This window comes from Mycetomoellerius zeteki, unplaced genomic scaffold, assembly GCF_001594055.1.
Source record: "Mycetomoellerius zeteki isolate Tzet28-1 unplaced genomic scaffold, Tzet1.0 scaffold267, whole genome shotgun sequence".
NCBI classification, from domain to species: domain Eukaryota; kingdom Metazoa; phylum Arthropoda; class Insecta; order Hymenoptera; family Formicidae; genus Mycetomoellerius; species Mycetomoellerius zeteki.
This window is the reverse complement of record NW_017257246.1, coordinates 459,988-475,825: the sequence shown is the minus strand read 5'-3', so window position 1 is coordinate 475,825 and position 15,838 is coordinate 459,988. Positions and strand designations below refer to the sequence as shown.

The 15,838-nt window shown below is 38.0% G+C and overlaps 2 protein-coding genes across 13 annotated transcripts in view; one reads left to right on the top strand and one right to left on the bottom strand.

Moving 5' to 3' along the window:
* The window catches only part of LOC108724017 (tubulin alpha-1 chain), a 9,614-nt gene extending 3,649 nt beyond the window's left edge, over positions 1-5,965 (top strand). Inside the window, exons 2-4 of the mRNA XM_018450121.1 lie at positions 2,480-2,683; positions 4,259-4,481; positions 4,571-5,965. Coding sequence (XP_018305623.1) covers positions 2,480-2,683; positions 4,259-4,481; positions 4,571-5,697 — 1,554 coding nt within the window. The 3' untranslated portion in view covers positions 5,698-5,965. The remainder of the gene's footprint in view (positions 1-2,479; positions 2,684-4,258; positions 4,482-4,570) is intronic.
* Positions 5,966-6,497: 532 nt separating this feature from the next.
* hts (adducin 1-like protein hts) overlaps positions 6,498-15,838 on the bottom strand; it is a 23,359-nt gene continuing 14,018 nt past the window's right edge. For 6 of the 12 annotated variants that reach the window (XM_018450127.1, XM_018450129.1, XM_018450132.1 and 3 more), the window contains exons 12-14: positions 15,593-15,664; positions 15,038-15,112; positions 11,417-13,950 (exon numbers count right to left, since the gene is read on the bottom strand). In XM_018450127.1, coding sequence (XP_018305629.1) covers positions 11,417-13,950; positions 15,038-15,112; positions 15,593-15,664 — 2,681 coding nt within the window. Of the gene's footprint in view, positions 8,709-9,317; positions 9,462-10,019; positions 10,088-10,959; positions 13,951-15,037; positions 15,113-15,592; positions 15,665-15,838 lie in introns of those variants that run through there. The other 6 variants (XM_018450134.1, XM_018450139.1, XM_018450135.1 and 3 more) reach the window with 5 other exon arrangements.

Here is a 15,838-nt window from a genome sequence, read left to right as displayed (position 1 = left end):
CTCATAGCGGCCGGTGTCTAGAGTTTTTCTGTTGTATAAGCGCTGTGAGTGACTGGTGGACAATCGCAACGTGGTCAAACACCCGAGGAGTCCCACCTCACGGAGGCACTCGGGTGATATTTCCGAATGCAGCCTAAGAGGTAGAGACTATAGTATAACAGAGATGCGCAAAGTGTTATACTATAGGATCTATTATACTATAGGGTCTCTACTAAGAGTAAACAGTACAAGTAAACAGTAAGCGAATTGGCCAATCACAGTAGAGACCGTAAGGCCAGTGAATGATTTCTTTACTGCTTATGTCTTCCCTAATAGCCCAGATCTTCAAGGGACGTTCCAAAGAACATTCAGAGGATATCCCTATATTCTAAGAATATTCGCCAGAACGTTCCTTGAATAAAGTGTGCTATTAGGATTGCTATCTTATGGCGAATTCGATTGGAAGAACTAGTGCGCACTGGTGCATATTAAAGCCGTTGTACAGTAATTTAATTTAAATATAAAAATGAAATGCAAATATTTCGAATTATGAAATACATATTTTACCTAATAGTACAATAAAATGCATTAAGTATTTCACGATTTAATCGATCTTTATGTTTATTTATAAACATATCTTTACGTTATTTCGTGTACGACGGCTTTAATGTGCACCAGTGCGCACTGAGTGCGTCCAATCGAATTCGCTATTACATATGTGCCATGGGCGCGAAAAACCGATGCGAAACCAACCCGGAAATCCGGTTTGACCGCTTCACACTTTGTGAACAATATGATGAACTGTAAAGAAATAATGCACCGTTGATTTAAAAAATGTGGAACAATAGACCTATTCTTTTTGACTGAACTTTTGCACTAGTTCATCTTTCTTTCTCTTTTTTCCTCCTGAAGAGAAAAGGAAGAAAGATGAACTGATGAAAAATTCAGCCAAAAAGAACAGCTTTAATGTGCACTGAATGCGCACTAGTTCTGCCAATGAAAAACGCTATTAATCTCAAGCAAGGTCTTAAGATGCTAATACGGCTCTCTGATTGATTCATGCACCAGCTTAAGACCATCTCAAATCTTGAGCAACGTCTATTCCGCCCAAAAGTTTCACGATCGATACCCTGCTGAAACTGATTGGAACTTTATAACCAAATCAGAATTACTGACTAAAGGTAACCTTGAACTTTACTTAGCGTTTACGAAAATTCGACATAGATGGCATTGACAGTGACTTTTAAATTTTGAGTTTAGTTTTTAAGAAGGCATTTTATCAATTGAAATATCTTACTTTTGAGTTGAGGAAAGTCTTTTTACAAATTGGTAAAAAGACTTTTAATAACCCTTATATTCTATTTAAAAAAAATTGGCAATTATACTACTTGATAGAGCAACGTTTCAGCTTGAATCTGTATTTTTAATTGCGATGATTTTTAACGGAGTTACGAGCAAATATAAAGTCAGAATGTTCCTTTTTATTTAATCCGCGAATAACTCAGGAATAAAAAATCGTAGGAACATTTAAAAAAAAAATGATTTTGTATTAGGGAAATAAGCTTTAAGCTTTCATGATAGATAGTCGAAAATTTGCTCAAATTTTTTTTGGGACACGCTACAGATTTACAAAAGAGAAAGAAAATTTTTCAAATTTTTCAGTTCGTAGTTTTCTATATGTAAAAATTAAAAAACACAGATAAATTCAAAAAATATAGTAATCATTCGAAAGTAGAGATTTCAAGCTTTGAAACCCTTTTTTTATATTTAAATTTTGATCATTTTTAGCGAGGATATTTATGGGAAAAAGTTTTTTTACCAACTTGTAAAGGGACTTTAATAAAAGTTGTACATAACAATTATTTTGTTGAATAAGAAAGTAACATTGTATGTATACATATTATATATAATATATTATACTGTTAATTTGTATTCTGCAGAGTGTTTTCCGATTTTCTCGCCGATAGATTCCCGTTCGCTGTTTCGGCCTTGCAGAAGGATATCTGACATTCAACGGATGCAGTAAGTAAAACGGATACAGTAAGGACGCAGCGGCTATTCTAGGACGGAAATACACACATACACGTTTACGTGTTTAATATATAGCTACAGAGTTCGTCGCTCTCCACAATGTATTTGCGATGTTCTCTAAAACTGTCTCCGCATAGAAGCCTAAATCGTCCCAGACCATCCCAGACTCGCGGATCCTTTTGGTTTGTTTTTACGTCTCACGTCGCGCGAAAACAAGCCGGGGGGAAAAGCGCGAATCGCGCAAGAATGAAATCTTTAACAATATCGAATTAAGCGAGGATATGTATAACAAACACGTGTAATTCTTGCAGGTTCAAAACCATATTATTAAAATCAGGCAAAAAAGGGGGGAAAGGATTGAACTTTATAATGTTTGCTCCAGCGCGCGATTGGGTCGGCCGCGAGCGTCAGTTACGCAACCTCATGACCCTACATAGTCGGATAAGCGTGACGAGCGTCATAGACATAGGCGGCATGTTCCTGGGACGGGCGTAAATCGGGTACGCACCGAAGCTATAAGAGACCGGTCGTTCCCAGTAGGCGCTCAGTTAGACCAAGATCGTTCGAGGGAGTTCCATCGCCAACTCCATTCAAACGGCAGTCGAGATTGAACGCATTAGCGAGTCATAAAGCAGATTTCGCGCGAGTCTTCGTTTTATCGTTCTTCAATATGGTAAGAAAATCAATCTTTTTCTCTCATGATTGTAAAACGTCTGTTTTCTCCCTTTAGAACGGTTTTCATTGATTGCAACTATCCGCCGTCGTGAGCGAGTGCGACGTAACGCTTAATTATAAGCTGCGGTCAGCAGAAAAACCAATTTTGCAACTGTTGTAAAATTTTATAATATGATTGTAATTCTTGCCCTTAGTTCTTCACTGGATCTAAATGTAAAAAAATCATATTAAAGATTCTAACAACAATTGCAATGCTTTCTTCTTACTGAACGCAGTCATTAGCAATAAGACTTGCTGGAACTAGAGAAGAAAATGACTGGTGTCAGGAAAAAACTGCTTTTTTATTAAGTTTTTTTTATTCAAAATTTCTAGTTTTTTTTCGGTCATTTTCATCTCTAGAGGCGACCGTTTGAACCAACCATCAATTAACAGTAACATTACATCAATTTATGATTATATATATTATACATCCGTCATAATACTTAATAATATATAACTGTTACCTACAACATGAGTTATATTACATTTATATTATTGAATGGGAAATTATGATATTGATATAATGATGCTGTTAGTTGTAGCATATACATATGCCAAGTAAAATCCGGTACACCTCAATGCATCTGATCGCAAATAAGTGTTCTCTCTTTGGAAGAAAAAGCATTGAAGAGTACAGCCTTCGTCATTCGGGATCTATTATAAAATCGTTTCTTAAAATTTAATTCTATCTTTTTTTACGTAATTTATTAAAATTTTTGGCCGCGTGGAGCAAAGCAAATCTTATCTAAAGATGAAATGAGTATTGGCGCAAGTGATGTCCGCAGTTGCATTACGTTGCTGCTACTTTTAGAAACAAAAATTCGCACGACGCAATGCGACAAGCTCCGCTGCAGCGAACAGCTTGCCTCAGCAGCGATATGAAGAAAAATTTTTTCACAGGACTGTATTGTTTTCTATTCATTCGATCTTTGCTAATAACCCTGGAGCATCCTACGTACATGCATGTATTATAGTCGGCATTGTACTCAGATATTTGTTATGTGATAAAAATCTTTTCCTTTTCTATGATCATCGTGTTAGAAAATATTAAAAAATAAAATTCTATCTGTGTACATATTTATGTGTTACGTATTTTGATATATACATCTGTGTTTTGATATATATTCTAATAAACGTTTTATAATTATAGGTGTATACATTATTCTGATTCTTCAAATATTATTATGAAGCGTATATAAAATTATAACTAAAATTTTGTCACAAATTATAGATTTAAAAATTATAAATAAAAATAAAAATAGCTTAATTGTGTCTCTAAAGAATAAATATGCAAATATAAGTAAATTGCTTATATGAGCTTCCGCGATTATTAACGCATAAATAATGTATTTATAAGACATAGATATATTATAATATTAAAGCATTAACAATCGCGGAGGTTTATATAAGGCAATTTATTTACATAAATTATAAATATATCTAATTACAGATATAGAATTCCAAAGTGAGTTTTAATAAAAAACAAAGTTTATCATCGCAGACTGCAACTAATTGTGTAATATATCGCTTGCAGCGTGAATGTATATCCGTCCACGTAGGGCAGGCGGGAGTACAAATCGGAAATGCCTGCTGGGAATTGTACTGTTTAGAGCATGGTATTCAACCCGATGGGCAAATGCCGTCAGACAAGATACTCGGAGGCGGTGACGACAGTTTCAACACCTTCTTCAGCGAAACCGGCGCAGGGAAGCATGTACCCAGAGCGGTTTTCGTCGATCTCGAGCCGACCGTCGTGGGTAAGTGCGACGTGATATTTTATTATGCAGCGAAAATAATTTCTTAAGAGAACTGGATGGCCAAATTTGATCTACCGATGTTCTTTTAGATGAGGTGCGTACAGGCACATACCGGCAACTCTTCCATCCAGAGCAGCTAATAACCGGCAAAGAGGATGCTGCCAACAATTATGCACGCGGCCACTATACGATCGGCAAAGAGATAGTGGACCTCGTTTTGGACCGCATTCGCAAGCTGGCGGATCAATGCACAGGACTCCAGGGCTTCTTGATTTTCCATTCGTTTGGCGGTGGCACCGGTTCTGGCTTCACGTCTCTGTTGATGGAACGACTGTCGGTGGACTACGGGAAAAAGTCGAAACTTGAGTTTGCGATTTATCCGGCGCCCCAGGTCTCTACAGCCGTTGTCGAGCCATATAATTCGATTCTTACGACGCACACTACCCTCGAACACTCCGACTGCGCGTTCATGGTGGATAACGAGGCCATATACGACATTTGCAGACGTAATTTGGATATCGAACGGCCAACTTACACTAATTTGAACCGCCTAATCGGCCAGATCGTGTCTTCGATCACGGCCTCGCTGCGCTTCGACGGTGCGCTCAACGTCGATCTGACAGAATTTCAAACGAACCTGGTGCCTTATCCCAGAATCCACTTCCCTCTGGTCACCTACGCTCCCGTCATATCCGCGGAAAAGGCCTATCACGAACAACTTTCCGTTGCTGAAATAACAAACGCCTGCTTCGAGCCCGCGAATCAGATGGTCAAGTGTGATCCTCGTCATGGAAAGTACATGGCATGTTGCATGCTCTATAGAGGCGACGTAGTGCCGAAGGACGTTAATGCGGCAATCGCGACTATCAAGACTAAGCGCAGCATTCAATTTGTTGATTGGTGCCCCACAGGATTCAAGGTTGGCATCAATTATCAACCGCCCACCGTCGTTCCCGGCGGTGATCTCGCCAAGGTGCAGCGTGCCGTCTGCATGTTATCCAATACAACGGCGATTGCCGAGGCCTGGGCGCGGCTCGATCACAAATTCGATCTGATGTACGCAAAGAGAGCCTTCGTGCATTGGTACGTTGGCGAAGGGATGGAAGAGGGCGAGTTCTCAGAGGCACGGGAGGATCTTGCCGCTTTGGAGAAGGATTACGAAGAAGTCGGCATGGACTCCACCGATGGCGAAGGAGATGCTGCGGAAGAATACTAATGATTAGATCGGAAATTCCTATTCTTGCCTTTTCATATTTCTTATATTTATACTATGACGCTTGCCATTTATCGTTTATTGCAAATTTTGCCTGATTTTGTAACGTAATTCGAAGCGACCTACTGCGACGTTAACTTTACCCACTGCTTCTTATTCTGATCATCGTGGGATTTTTGACAAGAGGAGCGTATTCGATTCCTTATAACAATGTGTCACTTGGTATTGCTCGAAGAAACTACTGAAAAATATAAGCACATATCTAAAAATACTTTCTTGTGTATTTTGTTGTAATATTATTTATATATTATATCAACCATTATACAATAATAGATTGCATTAATATACGTCTTCGATCATACAATTATTATCGATCATTACATGATACGTGAATATAAGTGAAGGATGAAGAGGAGAGGAGGCGAGAAGAAAGTATACATGGGAGAATATATTTCTTCACAGATGTGTCATAGTCAAATCGATGAAGCACGTGTGATCTCGCGATGAATCGTCGTTAGAAGAAAGTACGACGTGCAAATTCGATCTCATCACGAGCTCAGCTCGCAATTATATGTTGCACTTTAGATATAATGCAGCGATGGTAATAGTGTTGACCTTAATAATAAAATTATAATAATAGTAGTGATAATATTAATAAAATATTTTGATAATAAACTAAAAAATAATAGTGGAAATAATAATCACGGTCGTCAACATCAATCTCGATAAAAACAGCGCCAAATAAAATATATTAAAATTTCCATCTCGCGCATGCATTTGATAAAAACAAAAAACTTGCAAGCCAATGTGCATGTGCGCTTTATTTCATTCTCATATTATCTATTCTAGTCCTTCCAGCCACTTCGAGCATGAATGATTCATAATGCTCAAACTGTTAAAACAGCACTATATATCCTTCTCGTTTACATATACTCGATCGGTTCTACGTATAACACGACTCGGTGTTATACGCAGATATACATACGTTATACATGTTATATATAGATATAACGTCGACTTTATTTGTACAAAACACACGTTGTTATAAGCGGTCGATCATTAATTACGGATAAAGAACGTAATCATTAGTGCTCGAATTATCAATTTGAACAACATTCCTCAACAGCTTCAACAAGTCAAAGAGAATCACGAATAATTGCAACGTTCCGCATCGCGGCTTCGATCGCTCTTTAAGTAATTTCTTATTTAATTAATGACTATATTGAAGACAACACGACTCTAGGAAAGATATTCTTACTTACTTGGTCCAACCAAGTTCGACTTGTTGAAATTACTGCAAAAAGATGTTATTCAACAGCAATGACGCGTGACGACCAAATCGAACGATCACTCAATTAATAAATCAGTAGATACGGTAAGGATTGAAATGACCGAATGCTAAAGACTAATCGATTGACGAAGGTACGAAAGGCACGTTTTTACATATCAATGAATAATTAATCTGTAAAAAGGAAAGGAAAAGCAAAAATTATTACACCGTTTTGCACTTCTGTATGTACAACGAATATTTAGCATAATAAACTCCGAAATGTTTAAACTATTTCGTTAGGTCGAATAGATAGATAAAATTGAAAATTTCGTGAAAGCACACGTCGCCGTACTTTGTTTCCACTTCAGTTCCACTCTGAATCTACTTTACATCCTTTTAATAGACATACCTACGTTTACCGATTGTTTGAATTTGGTAACAATACAAGCTGATGAATGTCGTCGTGAGGCATGACTTACTGTCAGTATTACTATTTTTTTTTATTCAGTTGACATAAAATATTATGTCGATATAAGCGCCAATCGATAGACAGTTTGTAATAAAGTTTTCAACTCGGTAACAATCGTAATCGATGGGCTATCGTACGGCACAAATTACTTTATACATATCACGAAGACGAGTACATCAGTCCGAGAGTCAGGCAATTTCTATTGTCCGGGATGCTTTTGATACAAGAGGACAGTCGTGAGATCCGTATTCTCGCAACGCATTTCTTTCGCACGCCAGCTTCAAAATCTAGAACACAGCCTTTCGCATTCACTTCTACTTCCTTTTTTCTTCGCGATAAAGCTGATCCAGTATCGCCTAGTAAATCCACGAATCGTTCAAGATAAAATATGTTTCGTATTCGATCAACATTCGCGCAAACTTTACGCGCCGTGAACTATTGCTATCCCTCCGTTCTAAGAGAGAGATCATACGAAATTTTTCTCCTAATCTAAAAATTACCAGTTACAATCAAAGAATTAAGACAATCTTGAGATAGAGGAAAAAAATACAGTAGAAGCAAAATAGCAACGATGACCATAATAGCAACAACGTCGACAACGACGACGAAGATGACTATGATAATGGGGATGGCGGCAATGATAATGGACAATAGCGATAACGATAACGATGACGATGATAATGATAATAACGAAGACGACGACGGCGGCAGCGACGATGATGACGACGACGTTGGTGTCGATATCGACAACGACGAACAGAAAGAGGACGACGAGAATTACGACGACGAAGGCAACGGCAACGACCGTCGACATTGGCGAATAAAATAATAAAGACAATGATGACGCCTCTCTTTCTCTCTATCTGTCTGTCTTTCTTCGTCGCAAAGTATGCATATGTAACTCTTTATTGCGTTACACACAAACGGGATAGGAGAGGCAAAATTAAATAGCGGATTAAATACATTAGCGCGACGCTTAACAAATTAAAAACGTAAAAACATTAACAGTACAATATAGTTTCCTTATCGTAGACGTAATGCGATGGCAGTCTTGAGTCCTGGAAAGATGCTGTGATTGTTGCTCGTTCGCTTCGATTTTTCTTCGCGCATTCCTCCATCCATCTCCGTTTTATCTTCCGCCATTCGTCTGTGCTTCGTTTATTCGTTACTCGTCGAATCTCGTCCTTTATTTTAAACCGAACTCGTATTCGATCTTGAGTTTAAACTTGCATGTTCGTTTTATTTTTTATGAGAAGCTTTTGCTTGTGGCAGTGTCTGGAAATATAGATGTTAATTCAAGATCAATACCGTTCGGTGTCTCACTATATATCCTTCGTATTGTTATAAATATATATATATATATATATACTTATTTATTTATATATTTTATTTATTTACGCGAATGTAATTCTATTAAAAAACACGACTTAATCTTTGCTGCAGCCATATGAATGAAATTTAGCGCGAGCGCGTCTAGTCTCTAAAGGAAAAGCTTTTAATTTTTCATCCATACCTTCAATGAGCAACACTCGGGATCAACAAATTAACCACGTCGACTGGGAACGATCGATTGAGCGAGCGAGCGAGTTGCTGAAATTTTTCGTTATTCGTCGAAAAATGGTACTCTCCAAAACAGTCGATATTATAACTATTATAAAACAGGAAAAGTTTGAAAAGAAGAAATAGCGACTCGCTCGATCGTATGATCGATTTGTAGATCATAGATTATAAGAACCGCTTTAGCATAAGCATACTAACGTTCATAAGATAAAGATAACGACGTTTAATAGATCCGTAAATATATTATATTTGTTCGCAAATCTAAATAATCTTTACGTCGGTATCAAAATCTAGAGACTAAGACAGATTGATTGGATCGCTTACCTGAGCTACGACTACCTACGCCTCGACCGACTTCTTCTTTTCCTTCTTCTTTTTAAGGAAGGATGGCGTCCTAAGGCCCTTCTTCTTTTTCTTTTCCTTCTTTGGCGATTCCTCGCTAACGCTCACATCCTGCGACATGGAACCCTTAACACGGAAGGTCCCAACCGTAACCATAAACCTTTCTGCATGCACATGCATAGAGCGTCGAACTTTCACGCTTAATCGTTCTATTAGCCAATTATCTGGTCGCATGCAAATCGATATAATAGAAGAGTTTGTAGAAAGCGAATCTATGAACGACTATGCCGGCTGTATTGTGAAAATTAATGCAAGAAGTGAAGCGACAATTCGCTCGAATTTAGACACGCTCTATATCTCTTCTTATAACATTATAAATCAAGAAATATCTTATTCCATGTTTGATTAAAATAGCATTCCCATGTATTAACGAATGCGTGAGAAACGTAATGTGAAAGAAAACCCGACGTACATATGCGGAGATTTGTATAAGTTCATTATTTTAGAGATTGAATCTAGAACCAACAATAAAAAAAATAGTAATCAACAAAAAATAAATTGATTTGTGTGCGAGCATATCAAGAATCACTCCAAATATGAATAATAAAACGCATAAAAAAATAACTTCCGATTCCCCGCATATGATATATGTGCGGCTTTGATATTAAAAGTATTGTGACAAACCTCCTTGCTACTTTGCGAAAAAGTACTGTGATGAGCGTCCGAGTGATCGCCGTTTACGGTATTCTCTCCTAGAACATAAATAACGGATTATTCAGAACGTGAATCCTCGGTTATAAAATGATCGTTAATAAAATGATTAAATCCGTAGGCAATAGTAATGACATAATTGATATAATTGCCAAGCAATCTGGAAGCCAAAGGATTGAAATTAATCCCACCAAGCCTAGACAGCTGTCAATTATGTATTATCATTATTATTGTATTTTATAAAAAATGAAAAGCAAGATAGAAACACAGACATCTTACCTTTCGAAAAACGACGTAGGTTGATACTTGTCAGAGTGTATTCGCTCGTGTGGATTTGTTATGTAAAATTAATCATTCCCAAGCAAACACGTTTTAGCGTCAATCATTCACAGCTTGCAGGATGTACGTATACCATTGAAAAGGTAATGGGATGAACGGTGAGGATTAATGCATGTCCGAATAGAGACGGGTGTAGAAAAATGATAAGCGTTATGTGCAAGCTTTTGTATCATCAAACACTTAAAAGCTGTTGCAGTAAATATTTGAAAATATATTATATAAATGAAAATTATATAAACGTTCACAATGTAAGTTCACTTAGTTACAATATCGTCAGAAGGAAGTATAGTGTAAGTGCATATTAGAATGTAACGGTCAATTAAACTTATTATCACAAGAAAATAAAGCAGAATATTCCAATTAACACATATTGCACTAAATAACAAAATCCTTCATTTATAAGTTTACAATTTAACAAAAATAAAAAAGAAAAAGTAAACAAAACTGAAAATATTAGAAAATAAACAATATTAGCACTTTTATAAATGTCAATACTAAGCTGCACGTAGGAAATTGTCAAATTGTCTTTTTCGATTCAGATGTGCTTACAATCGATTGCACAAAAGATGCGCTTTGTTCGTGCATAAAGAGACATTACAATTATAAAAGTTAAAAGAAAAGAATAGAATCATCAAAACTTAACAGACATAAAATAACGCGAATTCCTTAGCATGTAACATTTGCACGCGTACTTATTTAAATGTCTTTTTTTACTAGCTTAAGATATGTAAAAAATCGGCGCGTTGAATAGACTAAATAAACGCGCATAAAATGGTATGTAAGATTAAGTATACAAAACTTCAATAAGATGCTTTTCAAAGATATGTGAATATTAAGAGAAAGAAATTTTAAAGAGAGCACTGACACGCAAGCTAAAACGTTGTGATGAGGTTGCGTATGTCGACGAATCAATCGTCGAAATGCTTTTCCCCTTTTTCATCAAGGAAATAATATACTCTTTGATAATTTAGTTAAACAAAATCGCCAGAATTAAGAATACAGTGTCATTTTTCTGAAAGACGAGTGGAGCGCTACGTGCTCAATTGCGAGTTGTCTGCGAGGGCTTTCTCCAGACGCATAAATTCATAAGTCTCGTACGAATACGACATGCAATCTATGGAGGCATCCCAGACATTGCACTGTTCCTCAAGATTGTTCATCTCGTCGTTATCTGAGATAACATCGGAGCTGACTTCGGAGATCGTGTAGGTGTCGTCGAGGGAAACATGTTTTCTCGTGGGATTTGTTGTCGTATTTTCTTCGATAATATTGCGAGCTTTCAGCGATTCATCATCACGAATTTTCAAAGTGAGAGCAACGGAATCGATTACCTCATGTAAAGCATCATCCGGTTCCTCGCTTATAGGTGTCAAACAACTCAATTTCTCCCTTATCAATTCCTCTTCCTCGCGGCAATAGGAGCATCGTTCGTATGGCCATGTTTCTGATTTCATCACGCTTTCACCGCTTCTGGTTTTACCGATCTCGATACCGCAATCATCGTCGATCGAGTTTTCACCAAATAGATGAAGACGAGCGCTTGGCGACATATTCGCATATTCGTCCGTCGAGACTTTGATAACGCGAAAGTTCAATTCCAAAGCGCTATTGTCAATGGTAACGATCGGTAATTTCTTCGCCACGGTACAGAATTCAATCACGGCGGGAGATTCGCCATCCTCCGGCTCGCGTACTTCCATTTCGTAATTCTGATTATCGTAATCGTCCGATGATAGATTCCCCAGAAAACCTTTGATCCGACAAATATTGTCATTGCTGCTCGTGAAGACATCCGGCATGCATGCTCCAATGGCAGACTCCACAAGTGAGCACTCGCGATGGTAACCGTTGATCAAGTTGCACACTATTTCTCTTACGATGCTGAGGTCGTAAATAGAGGAATCTAAATGCAACAGAACATAAATGGACTCGATAATCTCGGCAATGATTTGCTGTGCGACTTCCACAGCATCGCTAGATGGCAACATTTCGTTGGATGCATTGAGATCGGCGATGATCTCATTGGCGGATTCATTGATACCGTTGAGAAAGACTTCGCCGTCGATATCATTCAGTTCGCGAATCGTGCAGCTTGGTAACTCAAGTATGTCGGAGCCGCTTGCTGAATACCTCTCGGATTCAAGCAGTTCTAATTCTGCGCAGCTACTATCGCTTGACAATCTGTGATCTTGCGTGGACTTGACGCATTCTGCCTTCGTCGTCGGAATCTCCGGCTCTATCCATATGTAATCGCTCAATGGCTCGTCGTTGTTACTTCTCGTTGAATCGGACTGCCACTCCAACGAGCGATTCGCCAAGTCACGCGAAGTATCGTCGTTGCCGCTGTCGTCCTGGTCAACGGCCGCCGGCGGGGTCAAGCTGTAAATGAGACTCATATTCGTCGAATCCAGATTATACTTGACGCAGGTGTCCGTGTCAGGCAAGGCGTCCAGCTCCGTTCTCGACGAAGTGATATTCACGTCGATGCTCTCGACAATTTTCGCGATATCATTATATGACTCGTACAAATCAGTCTTCGCATTATTCGGCCAGTTGCTCTCATACATGGAACATTCGATCCAAGATCGAACGCTTTGCTTCTTCAGCTCCGTTGGTTTCAATTCACCATTTATTTCCTTATCTGCCAACGTCTCATTGTCTTCGTCGCATTCGTAACGATCGATGGAATGTCCGTCGCAAATATTGAAAGATAAATTACTCAGCAACTGCGAGTCTTCCTCGTTATCGCCGTTATCATGCTGAAATGTTTCAGCGCAGCTGTGCGCAAGTGTCACTTCCGTGTTCGTCATTGTTGTTATCATTATATGCTGGTGTTGTTCGTTATTCGTGCCGACTGTCGAGTCTATCGATTTATCTGGACGAGTTGTTGAAGACTGCGTTTTTATGGAAGTAACCGTCTTGATCGTTGGACATTTAGCTCTTTCATGGTGTTCTATTTTCTCCTCTGTCTGACTGTCATCGTTTATGTAGGACATAATGTTACGCGAACTCGGCCTCGTCTCGTCCATGTTAACACACTTAACGAAACTCGGTTGCGGGATATTTGCCCATGTCACAGAATGTAGTGCGACATTGTTACTCGACCGTGTCTCGTCGATCAGATTCTCAACGTGTTCTTTCGTACTTGCGTTTGTCAAAGGCATGTCAAACAATTTGACAAGATGAGCATTTTCACTCGGACTTACTATGGAATTTCGTTCAAGTATTAACTCGTTTTCCTTATTATTAATGCTAGTCATCTTCGCTGTTGTCGAGTCAATTTCTAAATTCTTTTGACGTTCAAGATCTTCGAAAAATTTTCGTCTCACCTCGTAGCGCGATTTTACGAAAACTTCGTCCCGAGAGATTGCATTTGGCTCGATTTGCCCGTTAACGAGCGTTTTCATACGTGTGATTAGAAGAGGTTGCTTTCGTTCGGCGGTCGTCGAGACTCTAATGTTTTCCAACTGGAGACTATCGTAAGGATGCTCGGAGAACTGCCGGCCATAGTACTTTCGCGCACACTCGCTGCTTACGCTGCTATAATTGCTGGCTAGTTCGCAATCTGCAAGCATTATGTCCAAATGTATGTCTTGGACATTGGAACCGGCGAACGATCGATCGGTTTGCTCGTTTTGAAGAAACGGAGAGAACATTCACGATCACTTGGATACTCTCCACATTCGCGCGAGTCTTCTTCGTTGCTTATGCTGCGCTAAGTACTAAAAGTAGTGATAGAGATATAGCTACAGCCGAAGAAGCTCTACATCCATTCTCTGGCTATGCGTCTCTTTATCTTTATGTTTAAAATGTATTACACGCAAACCAGTTATTTGTTCATCTATCACATGACTATTACTCATCGTAAAAAAAATTAGCTATTTGTATTAATCAATTATTCTCCTATTCGTTAACTTCTCGTTTAGAAAAAAAACCAAAGTATGATTTTATATTTCAAATTGAATATATAAATGAGAATTTTTAAAAACTCTACAGCGTTTTATATAGAAAAAGAGGAAAAGAGATTAACAAAAGTGCATGAACATCAGTTATCGGTGCAAGCATGAGCATTATTTCAAGTAGTGAAGGAAAACAAGAAAGCTTTCGAGACACATGCCGTATATGTAGACAAAAGCATGATTTGATTTTATCAAATATATACATTTTCATATCAGTGATGATATGAAAATGTATATATTACTCAATCTTTAATATGCATACATATACGTTTTATGTAGATTTATTGCGGATGAGGAGCGTATTCCATACCAAAAGAGATACAGCTTATTCCGGATGAAATGTATCAAACAAGATTAAATCGCATGAAAACTATATACGAAGTTAAACTGAAGATAATACTTTTATATCACAGCTCAGGCTCTGTATTCACGGGTGAATAATCAAATTTCGTAAAACCTTTTCTTCTTAGAATTATTCATTTTTCATCAATTGTCGAAAAATCGCATGTGCAGTTTAGTTATTTTATAAATATAATTCCAGGTGTGTGTGTGTGTGTGTGTGTGTGTGCGCGTGCGCGCGTGCGTGCGTGTGTGAGATTTCTTCAGTTGAACATCGTAAACAGTATGTATCAGTGAATAACTCAGAATGATAGATAGATCCATCCCAAATTTCCCTGTACAGAAAAAACTCACCTCCTTTGTAACCGCTTTGTCGCTCAGTCATTCTATAGCGCATCTCATTAAGGTACTCTGTAGTAGCATCATTCACTGCATATCAAAAATAAATACGTATACGATTTACACCTGTTTATCGGTAAAATGCTCCTCGGGACCCGAAGTTACGTGATGCTTGATAATGCTATTATATACATAATACCCGTGATAGTCACGAAATACATATATCGATGTAAATGTATTCATCTTGCGAATTATCTGGGTATTTATCATCACAAATTAGGCAAACACCAATTAACTCGTGCAAAATTATATGTCTTCATGCACGATTGTAACGTGCTATATTCTTAACGATTAGTGATGAAATTGTTGCAAAGGCGAAGATGCAAATGTCACATGGATTGCTCATAAATAAAAAGTTATAGTCATGCAAGAATCGAGTTAAATTAAAGCGACTGTCTCATCGTAACTTTACTAACCACTTATTAAGAAATTTATGGCAGGCTGATGATATAACATTTATTTGGGGAAGAATTAAAAAAAAAACAGAAAAAAAGATAAGGAAAGACTCACCATCGCTTAACACAACTTCGGGTTGACTCGGCGCAGGCACTTGTTTCGTTTCTATTCTCAATACTCGGGGTTCTGTAGCAAAGGAGTATACGCGAGTATTCGTTAATGATAGAAAATAAAAATATATACAGGGTGTTTCCAAATTAAATGGCAAAACTTCGGGAGCGTGTAGAGGAGTAAAAAACTAAGAAAAAAAGTCCTATAGACATATGCTCCTTTTTGCTTTGTTTCGCAGGAAATCACGAA